The 13,058-nt window shown below is 33.8% G+C and overlaps 1 protein-coding gene across 1 annotated transcript; it reads left to right on the top strand.

Annotated features, from left to right (window-relative positions):
• Positions 1 to 1,244: 1,244 nt before the first annotated feature.
• Positions 1,245 to 11,920, top strand: LOC118057714 (histone-lysine N-methyltransferase ATX3). The gene is made up of 23 exons (XM_035070380.2): positions 1,245 to 2,573; positions 2,670 to 2,725; positions 2,808 to 3,006; positions 4,035 to 4,157; positions 4,244 to 4,312; positions 4,408 to 4,476; positions 4,581 to 4,672; positions 4,788 to 4,880; positions 5,194 to 5,329; positions 6,051 to 6,120; positions 6,229 to 6,328; positions 6,468 to 6,592; positions 6,973 to 7,118; positions 8,432 to 8,536; positions 8,752 to 8,816; positions 8,952 to 9,165; positions 9,344 to 9,430; positions 9,580 to 9,636; positions 9,719 to 9,808; positions 9,987 to 10,073; positions 10,714 to 10,788; positions 11,364 to 11,464; positions 11,601 to 11,920. The coding sequence occupies exons 1-23, from the start codon at positions 1,710 to 1,712 to the stop codon at positions 11,689 to 11,691; spliced, it is 3,114 nt and encodes a 1,037-aa protein (XP_034926271.1). The 5' UTR covers positions 1,245 to 1,709; the 3' UTR covers positions 11,692 to 11,920.
• The last annotated feature ends 1,138 nt before the right edge of the window (positions 11,921 to 13,058 follow it).

Here is a 13,058-nt window from a genome sequence, read left to right as displayed (position 1 = left end):
TATATATATATATATATATATATATATATTTCTCATGTTTTGTCTTGTTTTATTTGTCTCAATTATCCTTATCTCTTCTACCAAAATACAACAACCAAAAGTTACTTGGGTTTTCTTAAATTAATTTTTTATTTATTCACAAATTGTTTTAATCATTGTAATGTTTCGTGTTCAAAAAAAATTATTGAAAAATAATTTCTGATAAATTTTAACATTAAAAATGATGAAATCCATTTTTAATTTGATTTTAAAGATGCGAATTAACAATGGTATAAAACAAAATTTAAAGAGAGATAGAGGGAGGGTGTTAATCACATCACTATAAGAAGTTTAGTTGATTTAATTGACAATTCGATCAAAGGCAGGTTTTCATCCCGAGTTTCTTCACACATCCATCGGGCATGCAATGAATATGGATTGAAATTTGATTTGCACTCTCTAAGAAGACCATAGGCTATGTTTGAGTTAGGGTTCATCGTGTAACTAAAAGAGGTCTGGTTTAATTAATAACTCGATCTAAGTTAGGTTTTAATATTTATTGAACAAGCAACAACTATATATTAAAATTTAATTTGTAATCTCTAATAAAATTAAAGGTTAAATTTTTAAAAAAGTCTGATCATGTCATTGAAAAAAGGTTTAATTGGTTTAATTAATAACATGGTCCAATTAGATTTTGATTTTAAATTTGGTTAAATAGGTTTTTTTTTAACACCAAGTCAATTGTATATTTGCATTTTAAATTTTGATTTTGTAAAAATTAAAATAACATATTTTTTATTTATGAATATCTATTTTGAAAAAACCTATTTCATAACAATTTTAATTAAATATATATATATATATATATATATATTTAAAATATATTATTTAAAAAGCATAACATTTTTTTTTTTTTAACCTTAAAAGCAAAGCTATTGAAATAGCGAACCCACACTCATTACACAAATACACAGCAGCAGCATATCATTTCCGCCTTCTCAAATTTTCCATTTCGCGCTCGCCACAAAAAAATTTGCACGGTCTCCCTCCTTTCTTTTCGCTCGGAACTCCAATATTTGAAGCCAAAATACGTTACCACCTGGTCCCACCGTCACAAAGTCCATTTTTTTTTTTTTAAAATCAAATAAAACAACACGTATAATAACAATAATGAAGGTAAAAGTTTAAATACAATAACCCCCTATAATAATAATAATAATAATAATAGTAATAATAATAATAATATTATTATTATATACAGTTCTAATTCCTTTCTCATCGGTAATCCGACTAGACACGCGACAGCATGTCCTCTACAGTCCACACAGCTTCAGTTTCTCTCCGCCACCTCCACCGGCCCTTCATTCCATTCTTTTTTTAGCGAGAAATTCAACTGTTATTGTCTCACACACAAAATTTAAGGACTCAGAGTCGCAAATTTTGTTTCGAATCCTTTCTTTGCTTTGCTTCTTCTTGTTCTTCTTTTTTTGAAACTTTTGCTCTTTCCAACAAAACAGGAGATAAAACGTTTGAATTTTTAGGTTCCTACCCCTTCATTATCTCAGTTAGGGTTATTCTAGGGTTTATAGCTTCATTCAAGCCGGTAAAATAGAATTGAGCGATCATTCATTCAAGACTGAAGTGTAAATAGTTTAATTTGGATACATTCGATTCGAATTTTTCTGTGTCGGATGTGAAATTAGGGTTTCGAGTTGAATTATCAGACGATGATAACAAAAAAAATTATGAAAGGCGAAATGCGGCGAGGCAATACGAGAGAGGGGGCTTGTAACGAATTCGACGAGGAGGAGAATTTTGAATACGAATTGATTCCAAAGAAGCGAAAGTTGAATGGATACAATTCAAATTCAATGGGTGTATATAGTGAATTTGATGATTTTAGGAGGGGTTCATATACTTATCGCAGCGAAGAATCTTACTGGGCTAACGAGGTTCAGTCTAATTCGAAGAAGAGATTGAAGAATCAGAGTTCGGTGAGCTCTCGAAAGTTGATATCGAGATCTTCTCGAGGGCGAGTGCAAATGCTTCCTTCGAGGTTTAATGATTCGGTTGTGGATATTTGGAAAGGTGAGGAATGTAGAATTGATGATACTGATATGGGAATAGAGGATGATGAATTTCAAGATAGAAAGGATTTTTGTAGTGAGAAATATAGATATAACAGTAAATTCGATTTCGTAAGCTCTGATTCCTACCCCTTCTACGCCGCGGAAGGAAATAGAGAAGCGGGTCAGTTAGGGTGTAACGAGTTTCAGTATAGAAATTGTAATACTGCAGAGTTTTCGAGTTCGGGTAATCTATTGATAGAAGACGGGGAGTTTGTGCCAAAATATAGGTATACGGGCTTGGATAAAATGAGAAGAGAAAGAGCTCATAAAAAGGACGTTTATAAACCAGAGGATTTTGCTTTGGGTGATATAGTTTGGGCCAAATGCGGGAAGAGATACCCATGGTGGCCAGCTATTGTGATTGATCCCATTTTGCAAGCTCCTGATGCTGTGCTCAGTTGCTGTGTTCCTGGTGCTATTTGCATTATGTTTTATGGTTACTCCAAAAATGGAACGCAAAGGGTATATTTCTCTTGCCTCTACTCATGTTTCTCTCACAGGAGTTTTATTACTTAGTCTGGGCGTGGATTGAAGTTACTGATTAATGGATATGTGCAGGACTATGCATGGGTGAAACAGGGGATGGTATTCCCCTTTGCAGAATTCATGGAGAGGTGTGTAGATGATCATATTGAATTAGTGTTATTATAAATTGTTAGGATACTTTTTTTTGAATTCTGTTTTTTTTTTTTTCAGATTTCAGGTGCAGTCTCAAATGTTCAAGTGCAAGCTGAGTGACTTTCAGGTGGCACTAGAAGAGGCAATTTTAGCAGAAAGTGGTTTCCAAGGCATGGACAGCAGTTGTGCGGAAATAGCATATCCTGAAGCTTATCCCACTCGATTCCAAGAAGCCAGTTGTTCAATTCAGGATCAGGACTTCTACAATCAACAACAGGCAAGTTTAAGTAGTCTCTTTTTTCTGACCTTTCTCCTGATTCTAGTTGATGAGACTTTATGCATCACTGGGAAATTATGTAGTACAAGACAAATATAATTTTATAGCCTCTACTTAGTCTGCCATGGTCGAGCTCTCTGATACAGTAGTACATTTGTTAGGCTATTCTTAGTTTGTTCTAGCTTCTTGTTTTATTCTCTGTTTGTGATGGGATTTATAATTTCTGAATGCTAATGAACATTGGGAGATTAAATCCATTGTTTAGAGAATTTTCTGTCATGTTTTATCCTTGCTTCAATAACCAAATAATTCTGGGTATAATCCTCAACAGGAAGCACTCCAGAATGGACAAATATTTGGATATAAATTATTGTTAAAAATGTGGCTAAAAGTCGAGACTGAAAAAATACTGGTGAAAATGGAGAGGACTGGGCCAGTGTTTAATTGCCGAGAAAACTATCAAGTTGGAATTGTTTCAACAAATAACTGAATTCTGTCAAATTACAGTGCACAAGGACCAATTTCATCATTTAATTTTCTCTTCTAAAATACTGATACCATAGACATTGGAAATGTCTTGATAGATATTTTTGTGCTTCCTTTGTCTTCTACCTTTCATATGCTGTAAGATTTACAACCTCCAAAGTGTTGAGGAAATCTCTCCCCTCTTCTTAAAACCAAAATAATACAATATAATGAAAGTCTGAAGCTTCTCTCTCTCTCTTTTAAATTGGTGGCCTGTTTGTTGGCAGCAGGCACATTCAATTTTTCCTTTGAGGTGTCTATTAGCTATCTGCATTGAAGAAAATCATATTGTTTTTTCTGTTGGCATATCTTTACGCTAAAAAGCTGTTACTGGTATATATGGTGGTACTTTGTTCTCTCTCTATTTTTTTTTCTCCTGGAAATTCTCTTACAGCATTTGGGTTTTGACTTCGTTTTTGTAAGCTGACCTTTTGAGTTTAAGGTCCTCATAGTATCTTGGTTGTTCAGTTATCAGAATCTCATCTTGTGAATTAATTTTTCAGGATGCATGTTATAAAGACATGAAAATCTGTGATGGCTGCAATCTAATCTTGCCATGCAAAATTGTGAAGAAAAGGAAGAGATCAACATTTCAAACTGAACTTCTATGTAAACATTGTGCTAAGGTACATGAGAAATACCTTTTCTTTGTTATCTTTTGTTTGCATAAATATCCTTTTCAAAGTGATAATTACAAGCATGTTTCTTACAGTTAAGAAAATCAAAGCAGTATTGTGGCATATGCAAGAAGACCTGGCATCATTCAGATGGAGGGAATTGGGTAAGATTATCAGTAGTAATTTGAATTAAGTTTGTACTGTTCTCTTGGTAAAACAATCAAATAAATTTTTGGGCATTAAAACTTTTATGTATTAGGTATGCTGTGATGGCTGTAATGTATGGGTGCACGCTGAGTGTGACAACATTTCCAGAAAACTTTTCAAGGTGTGTCTACATTGTATAGTCTAAATCTAATACATTCTTTTATCTCTTATGTTAGCTTGTGTTCATTCAAAAGTGGAGGCTAACTGGTTTGCTATTGTTTGAAGGACATGGAGGATATTGATTATTATTGTCCTGACTGCAAAGTGAAGTTTAAATTTGTGCAACCAGATTTAGAGAGAAGGAAGCCTCCAGTAAAGTAGGTTGCTCACTTTGTTTTTCCTAATTCATGTGATTTTTAAATTTGACATTACAGATTTATTATGGATTTTGTCCCTGGGAAATTTTAATTCTAATGATGTCATTTAAACCAGGTCAATAGAAAACTGTGGACAGGCTGTACCACTTGACAAGGTGACAGTTATCTGCAATGGGATGGAAGGAACATATATTCCAAAACTTCATTTGTAAGCCCTGTAAACTTAACAAAAACTATGGGTTAAGATAAACAAGTTATCATGTACTCCTTCTCTCTCTTTCATTTTTGGGTTGCTATATATGTTAAAGGACTGGTGCAAATTATTACTGTAACAATTAGTTTGAAGTGCAAATCCAGATATGATTAAATTAATCTGATTTAGTTGTGTCTATAGGGCAGTGCTAGTTTATTTTGATTAAAACAAATATTTGGTGGATTCTCTGTTTTTTTTTTTTAATATGTATAATCTTGATCTAGTATCATGATGTCATTGATTTTTTCCCCTTTCCCTATGTTTCTAGAATTGAGTGCCACTGCAGTTCATGTGGGTCACGGAAACAAGCACCGAGTGAATGGGAAAAGCACACTGGGTGTAGATCTAAAAAATGGAAGCACAGCGTTAAAATCAAAGGCACAATGTTACCACTGGCTCAATGGGTTCGTACTGGAACTTGTCATTTTTCTTAATTGGCTTCCTAAGGTTTGACCTATTTGATTTTGTTTCCATGTAAATAAGTTGCTGTTTGTAACATCGTGGTACAGTAGATGGCATTCAAATATTGTAGATGGTAGGGTGCTAGATTCTGGTCACGTTTTCACCAATGCTGTTGCTGATTCAATTTTTACCTTATCTAATGCGGTGCTATGTCTTGACAGCTTAAAGAAGAAAAAAGAGCCTATAAAGAACCAAGAAAGAAAAAAAGAAGAGGAATAATAAGGAATTGATTATATCCTTCATTATATAGCCCAAATTGTTGACAAAGTAGGAATTTTAGTTTGTTTATTAAGAACAATGTCAAAGGCTAACCTTGAGAACCTATCAGTGTTTTTTGATGATTATGCTGCAATATTCTGAAATGCCTTGCCTACTATATAAATGCTCTTAAAACAGTTATCTTATAAATGATATACATTGACAATATTGTAATTTAGCCCTATAGTTGGTATGAAATTCTTCACTCCCTTAGGAGTTGGGATCCATTTCAAGGCCCGGGTTTTTTAGCTGACTAGGACAATCCAGCGTTCCATGCTTGTTCTGCGAATATGATCTTGATTGTTGTAGAATTTTCTTCTTTTCCTTTTTCTCCTATGTTGTGGTGCATGAATCTTACACATGTCCTTGCTATTCAATTTTCTTTGAACAATATCTGTATTGCAGATTGCTGAATATAATGCATGTGTAGACCCTCTAAAGTTAGATGAGCAGAAGCTACTTGCTTTTGTGCAAGGTACTAACATTCACTACCCTTTTTCTTTTGCTTTAGTGGGAAGAGCTGGTTGCTTTAAAAAATTGGGTTAATTGTGAAAAACATTAATTTTTATTTCCATTTCAACAGAGAAGTATGAACCTATTTATGCAAAATGGACATCGGAAAGATGTGCTGTTTGTAGATGGGTTGAAGATTGGGATGATAACAAAATTATAATCTGCAACAGGTAAAGACCCTCAGTCATCATTTCTTTGTGTCTGTTTAGTATTATTTGGTCGGTCAATGAAATTTAAGTTTGAAACTGAATTATGTACTCAATTACAACTGCCTGAGACCTATTTTCCTTTTTTAAAATTTATTTTCAGGTGTCAAATAGCTGTCCACCAAGAATGCTATGGGGCAATTAATGTACAGGATTTTGCTTCGTGGGTGTGCAGAGCATGTGAAACACCTGTTGTTGAGAAGGAGTGCTGCCTTTGCCCTGTAAAAGGCATGTTCTCAAGCATTGTGTCTTGATAGATCTTAGTAATTTTTCCATGGTTTGCCAAAGTATTTGAATGACTGAAGTGTCTGATTTGCTTAGATTCTTTCCTTTCCTTGAGAAGGAAAGAAATATCACTGTGCTGCTGAAAAAAATTCACTGTCTGACTTCTGTACTGTAAAATTTGTTGGATTGATTCCAGTACATAATGGATGATGAATTTGATGATCATTGATGTTCTTAATTAATTTTTTTGCATTGCTGACCAAACTACTAAAGCCATCTGTCAAAATGATTTTTTTTTGGTGAACTTTTCTGCTTTCATGTGGTAAAGTTCATTGTAACCTAATGTTGGTTTGTTTTCTTATATTTGAAACCTGCTTCTTTAGGGGGTGCTCTGAAGCCAAGTGATATCGAAAAACTGTGGGTTCATGTCATATGTGCTTGGTTTCAACCTGAAGTTGGTTTCATGAACCATGAGAAAATGGAACCTGCCACTGGAATACTTAGAATTCCATCGACATCATTTATAAAGGTACGTTATAATCTGAACAATTAGTTAGAAATACCCTAGTTTTTCGAATCCAACTTTTGTCACATGTTTAAGAATGGGAATAGTATCTACTTTCACACATCCGGAATTTAAAAGGATTATAATTTTGGTAAAGGGGAATATTTCCTTCAGAGGCTTTTGTTTCCTAAAACCATTTTTATGAAAATCGTTTTCCAAACTTTACCATTTTGTTTAGCTTTAGGAAAGTTGGTCAATGAAAAGTGGTTCCAATCAAAGGAAAAACTTAAGCCCCTTTCAAGGGCAAGTTTTTTACTTCTCTCAACTTTAGAAATTTTTTTCCGGATCTTTAACAAAAAAAAGTAAGGTGAAATGACTAAATTACTTTTAATCAAAATTTGATAGATTGGGGTGCTTTTTTTGTATTTTTGTATTGGTTTTTAGTAATGATCAAGTTGATCGAGGTGCAATTTGGTATTTTGATTAATATAAAATATAATTTAAAAATAAAAAGTGGTTGGCACGTGCATTGGATGCGCCAACGTGTTAGATGCGCCACCTTAATATGCATGTGAGACTGCATATAGTTTCTGAAGGTGACCTTCCTTGATGAAGTTAGAATCGTCTCAATGGCCTCTCTCTAGGTAGCAATGTGGCGCATTGATTTATGATTTGGCACTGGCCACATTCTCTCTCTTTTCCCCCTTTGTTTTTCTCCTTTTTTATTTCAATGCTTGACCCTTTAAATTTTTAAAGCAACTCTTCAGTTTGTTTTTCCTTCAAATTTGATCATGTTATTTGATTACAATTTATTTTATTTGAAATAATTTATAAAATAATTTTTTTTTCAATTTCATCCTCAATCTTTTTTGACTTGTGAGATTTGGTTTTTATTTTTTTGATTGTTATTTGTTTTATTTGAATTAATTTATAAAATTGGATTTTTTTCAATTTCAACCTCCAACTTTTTCATCTATTAGATTTGGATTCTTATTTTTTTTTAATAAACTTAAACAAAATCAAAACATTAATAAGTGATTTTTCAACTCATTTTTCATGGCATAGCCTAACACCAGAAAATATTTACCAACTCATTTTCCATGACATTATTAAACATTAGAAAATAATTCACTTTTCATGAATCCACTTAAAAAAAAAACTACTTTTCAACAAACAAACAAACAAACGAGGCCTTAGTCATTAAAGACCAAGGTTTTTGTACAATATGGTGACTAAATTGTTTATCAAATTGTTTCTCTCCAAATTGATGCACACTTGCTATGTTGTTATATGAATGAGAGTTCTTTTGGTCTAAATTTATTTTATTTGCTTGCCAGAGGTGTGTTATCTGTAAGCAGACCTATGGTTCGTGCACCCAGTGTTGCAAGTGTGCCACCTATTTCCATGCAACGTGTGCCTCAAGAGCAGGTTATTTCATGGAGGTAGTTTTTTCTGAATTATTTTTAATACTCATGAATAATATATATTTTTTCCTGCTGTAGTGTCCGGATTTCATATTTTGTACTGTGCTATACCTTTCTGGGTGCTTGCATGTGTCAATATTGTTCTTTATGTTCCTTATGTAGCTTTTCAATTGGAAATTATAAAAGAATAGAATACCAACTGTTTCTGTTAATGTTGCACTGTGAACTTTCAGTTGAACTGCACAGAGAAGAGTGGCATGCAAGTCACAGAAAAGTTAATATATTGTGCTGTTCACAGGTTAGAGCTTTTTCCGTCGATCATCTGTATCTTCAATATCATATTGTTTTTTCTCCGAGTTGGAAGAGGGAATCCTGTCCATCTTGTGTGCATCTAATTTGGATATTGCGTCATCTTACCTTGGTTCTGTTGCAGGAAGCCAAACCCAGATTCTGTTGTAGTTGTGCGTACTCCTTCAGGGATTTTCTCTGGAAGAAGTTTTCTTCAGAATCGGCATGGGTGCTCGAGGGGTTCAAGGTTGGTTTCATCCAAGAAAGTGGAACTTCCAGATCCCTCAACCAGAGAGAGTAATGAATTTGAAACTGTCTCCGCTGCAAAGTGCCGTGCTTTTAAAAGAACAAACTATAAGGTGATTTATCTAGGAACCTTTACTGCTTTTATTTGGCTTTGCTTTCCACTTTTCTTCTGGATTTTTCATCACTCATATTTGTGCAATCCATACACTTCTTGCAAACATCATTTGTTTTCCATCAAGACAAGTTTATTGGTCCCTTTTATCTCATTGATATTTTTTCGTGTTCTGGCAGGTGTCTGAAGGAGAACCAATATTCCACCGATTGATGGGACCAAGACATGATTCTTTACATTCAATTATAAGCCTGATCACCTATAAAGTAATACACTTGTCTTTGTTGGAAGTTTTTATTTCTTTTTACGAGTTTGACAGTACGACAAGTAAAAAAGTTTGATTTTGGAATTTCATGATCTACCCTTTCTGTCCTCTTGGTTGGTTAACTTGTCAGTATTTGCTGTCTGCTAGCAGGAAACTGGAGATTCTACAGTTTTCTCTTCATTCAAAGAACGCCTTTGCCATTTACAGGTCCCACCATCCTTTGCATGAGATAGTTGTTTTATACCTGATATAATTGTCAAATTCAATTGACATGTATTTATGTCTTCAGAAAACTGAAAATCATCGGGTGTGTTTTGGTAAATCTGGTATACATGGATGGGGCCTCTTTGCACGCAGAAATATTCAAGAAGGAGAAATGGTACTTCATTTGAGTGTTTGGCCTGTCGGTTGTGTTTTGTTAAAACATCCATTATTTTGTTTGGCTAGACTTTCAGTCACAGCTTTTGTAATACCTCTCTTGTATTTAACTTCCCTGGAAGTATTGCTTTCTCAAGACTAGGTGTGTCTTTTTTGTTTAATAACATTCCCTTTTCCAGGTCATCGAGTATCGTGGAGAGAAGGTGAGGCGGAGTGTTGCTGATATGAGAGAGGCACGGTACCGTTTGGAAGGCAAGGATTGTTATGTGAGTTTCTTGACTTGCCTGCTCATATTTCTCAGCACAGTTTTTGTTAAATGACTTAGAAATTGTACTTGCCCACTTGCCATGAATTTCTTCTGGTATCTTGAAGAACTTTAATCTTAGACCCTGCCAAACAAGTGGTAGGCAGATGACCCAGAGGTTGATGATGAGGATGTAGTCTGAATTGACATGTCCCATGTCTTCCAGGTCTATCACAAGAGATATGAAAGCCAAGGCTTGCTATCTGGTATTGAAGGTGCTATGGGCAAATTGAACCTCCCTGTACTATTTTGAAATATCGGAACAAATTACGGACAAACAATATAAATAACTTAGTTCTGATGTGATTAGCCCTGGCAGAAGATGCCACAGTTTCCTTTTCCATTCCTTCTTCTCTTTGGCCCATTAAACAGCTGGACATATTGTAATTTGGAATGAACCATCCCTTTATGACACATGCATGAGCATATTTGTCTTGTAAAGTGGTAGAATTTACCTCACTGAACGTGTTTTTAATTATATGACTTGATTTCACTGTTATTTTTTAGGATATCTGGCATGTGTTTTAGGCAAGTGCATTCCTGATTGTTTACTTATTTCTATTGTTGGCGTTTCTTATGGTTCAATCAAATATTTCTCGCAGCTTTTCAAGATCAGTGAGGAAGTTGTAATTGATGCAACAAATAAGGGGAATATAGCACGGTTAATCAATCATTCGGTAAGTGCAGAACTTAAATTTCACCCGAAACTGGATCTAAAGATACCCACTTAACTTTTTTTATCTTTAATATTTGTGATGGTTCCATGTTTCTGTTTGATCAGATGTTTGTAAGACCATGTTCACAGAACAGTACATAGTGAAATACTTACACAGCGACCTGGTACCTTGGATCACAATCCTGCTTGTTGCCAAGGACCTGGGGACTTGGGATCATTTGTCCTTTAATTCCCATGCTGTCTGCAGTACCATCTAACTCAAAAGAAAAATGGATCTTATTTGTGTGATTTAATGACCATCGTGACACTTGCCAAATTAAACTGGTCTTTGGTTTACTTTGTTCTTAAGACCTAGTATGTGTTATATTTGATTGTACAACCTCAGCCTCACTCCGAGTTAGGAAGTTCAACTAGGTTTACGTAGGTCTGATTGTGCAACTCATGGCGCATTCTCATGGTCAAACATTTTCTATTTTGTAACCTTATTTAATATACGATTAATGGTAAAATAATTGAGTTACTTGTTTTCGATACCTAGATACCTAGATATGAAGCGTTCAGTTGCTCTTATTGCAGTGTATGCCCAATTGCTATGCGAGGATAATGAGTGTTGGTGACGTGGAGAATCGGATTGTTCTCATTGCCAAGACCGATGTTTCTGCCGGCGACGAGCTAACGTATGATTTAAATAATCTCTCTCTCTCTCTCTCTCTCTCTCTCTCTCTCTAAGTGAATTACCATGGTTTTGATTCAAGTCACTGGTCCTGATATTTAATTTGGGAAGGACATGTGTGCCATTTGTTTTGTGGACAGGTATGATTACTTGTTTGATCCAGATGAGCGTGATGACTTGAAAGTTCCTTGCCTCTGTAAAGCTCCCAATTGCAGGAAGTTCATGAATTAAAGCTCGAGATTGACTTTCTGATGTATCTGTGTGAAAGCATCAGACTCATCTATTAATCAGCAATGAACCTGTAATTTAATTCATTTACTTACTCTGACAACGATCCAATTTTTTGTAGCTATAAAATGTAAATTCACTAGCTGTTTGGTTGGCACCTTGAATTTTTTTTTTTTTTAAAAAAAACAACAGCTGCTAATACTTTTAATCCAGATTGCAACATTAACCCGCATCATCTGGTTTCAACTATCGGTTCTGTCCTCTTACGGTCTTAGGGGTTGGATTTGAATCTGATTCTGATTCAAACTAGTGTAAGTAAGAATGCATTAGTATTGTGCTAGTTTTTGTCCATCAGAAATTTATTCGGTATATTTTCCATGTGAAAGGAGCCAAATGATGGAACAAAATGAAAGCAAGCCGTAAAGCCTAATGGATTAGCTGGAAATGAGGCTTGTTTCAGTGAAAATAGTGGCTGTAAACCAATTTTGTTTTTGCATTTAAAAGTTTTTTTTTTAAAATAAATTATCTATTTATTTATTTTTATTTTAAATTAGTTTTTTTGTTTTTTGTTTTAAATTATTTATTTTGATGTGTTGATATTAAAAATAAATTTTTTACAAATAAAAAAAATATCATTTCAATACATATCTTAACATAATTATTACAATATTAAAACTATAATAATAAACAAACTTCTTAAATAAGGAGGTGTTTGATAGTGTGATAGTGGTTGTTTTTTAAAGTATTTTTTGTTTGGAAATGTATTAAAATAATATATTTTTTTGTTTTTAAAAAATTATTTTTGATATTAATACATCAAAATAATAATTGTAGTAAAGAGATATAATGAAAAACTCAATAGCTTATGGCAACTACATCAGGTGTCTTCAAAGTGATTTCCAAAGCATTTGATTTTTATTTTATTAGATGATTTTGATATGAGTTTATCAAAATCATGAAAGACTTGAAAAAAATATATATAATTTTTTTTTTCAAACAAAAAAGTATTTTAAAAAAAGCCAGATTGAGCAAACACACGGCATCTATAGAAATAGGATGCTAGTTTACTGGAAATCGCTGATGAAGGCTTAAGGATTTTGTCAATGGTTCTTAAGAGCATAACCATTATCATAAAGAGTCAGCTTGCATTCATATATATTATTTATATTACGACCATCCATAATCATTTAAAGACTAATTATAAAAAAAATATATAAATAAAGGGAAATAAAGGTCTAACACGCAACTCAAGAGTCGGAATATTTCAAATTGAATTGAAGTACGAAAATTACAGTTTCTATCATTTTCTCATGGATGCTGCTAAACAGATCGGAGTTGATTTTGAGTTTGTGTTTAGGTTTCGAAGTTCA

The sequence above is a fragment of the Populus alba genome, chromosome 2 (genome assembly GCF_005239225.2).
Source record: "Populus alba chromosome 2, ASM523922v2, whole genome shotgun sequence".
Lineage (NCBI taxonomy): Eukaryota > Viridiplantae > Streptophyta > Magnoliopsida > Malpighiales > Salicaceae > Populus > Populus alba.
Note: the sequence above shows the minus strand (reverse complement) of the source record. Positions and strands in the feature narration are given on the sequence as shown.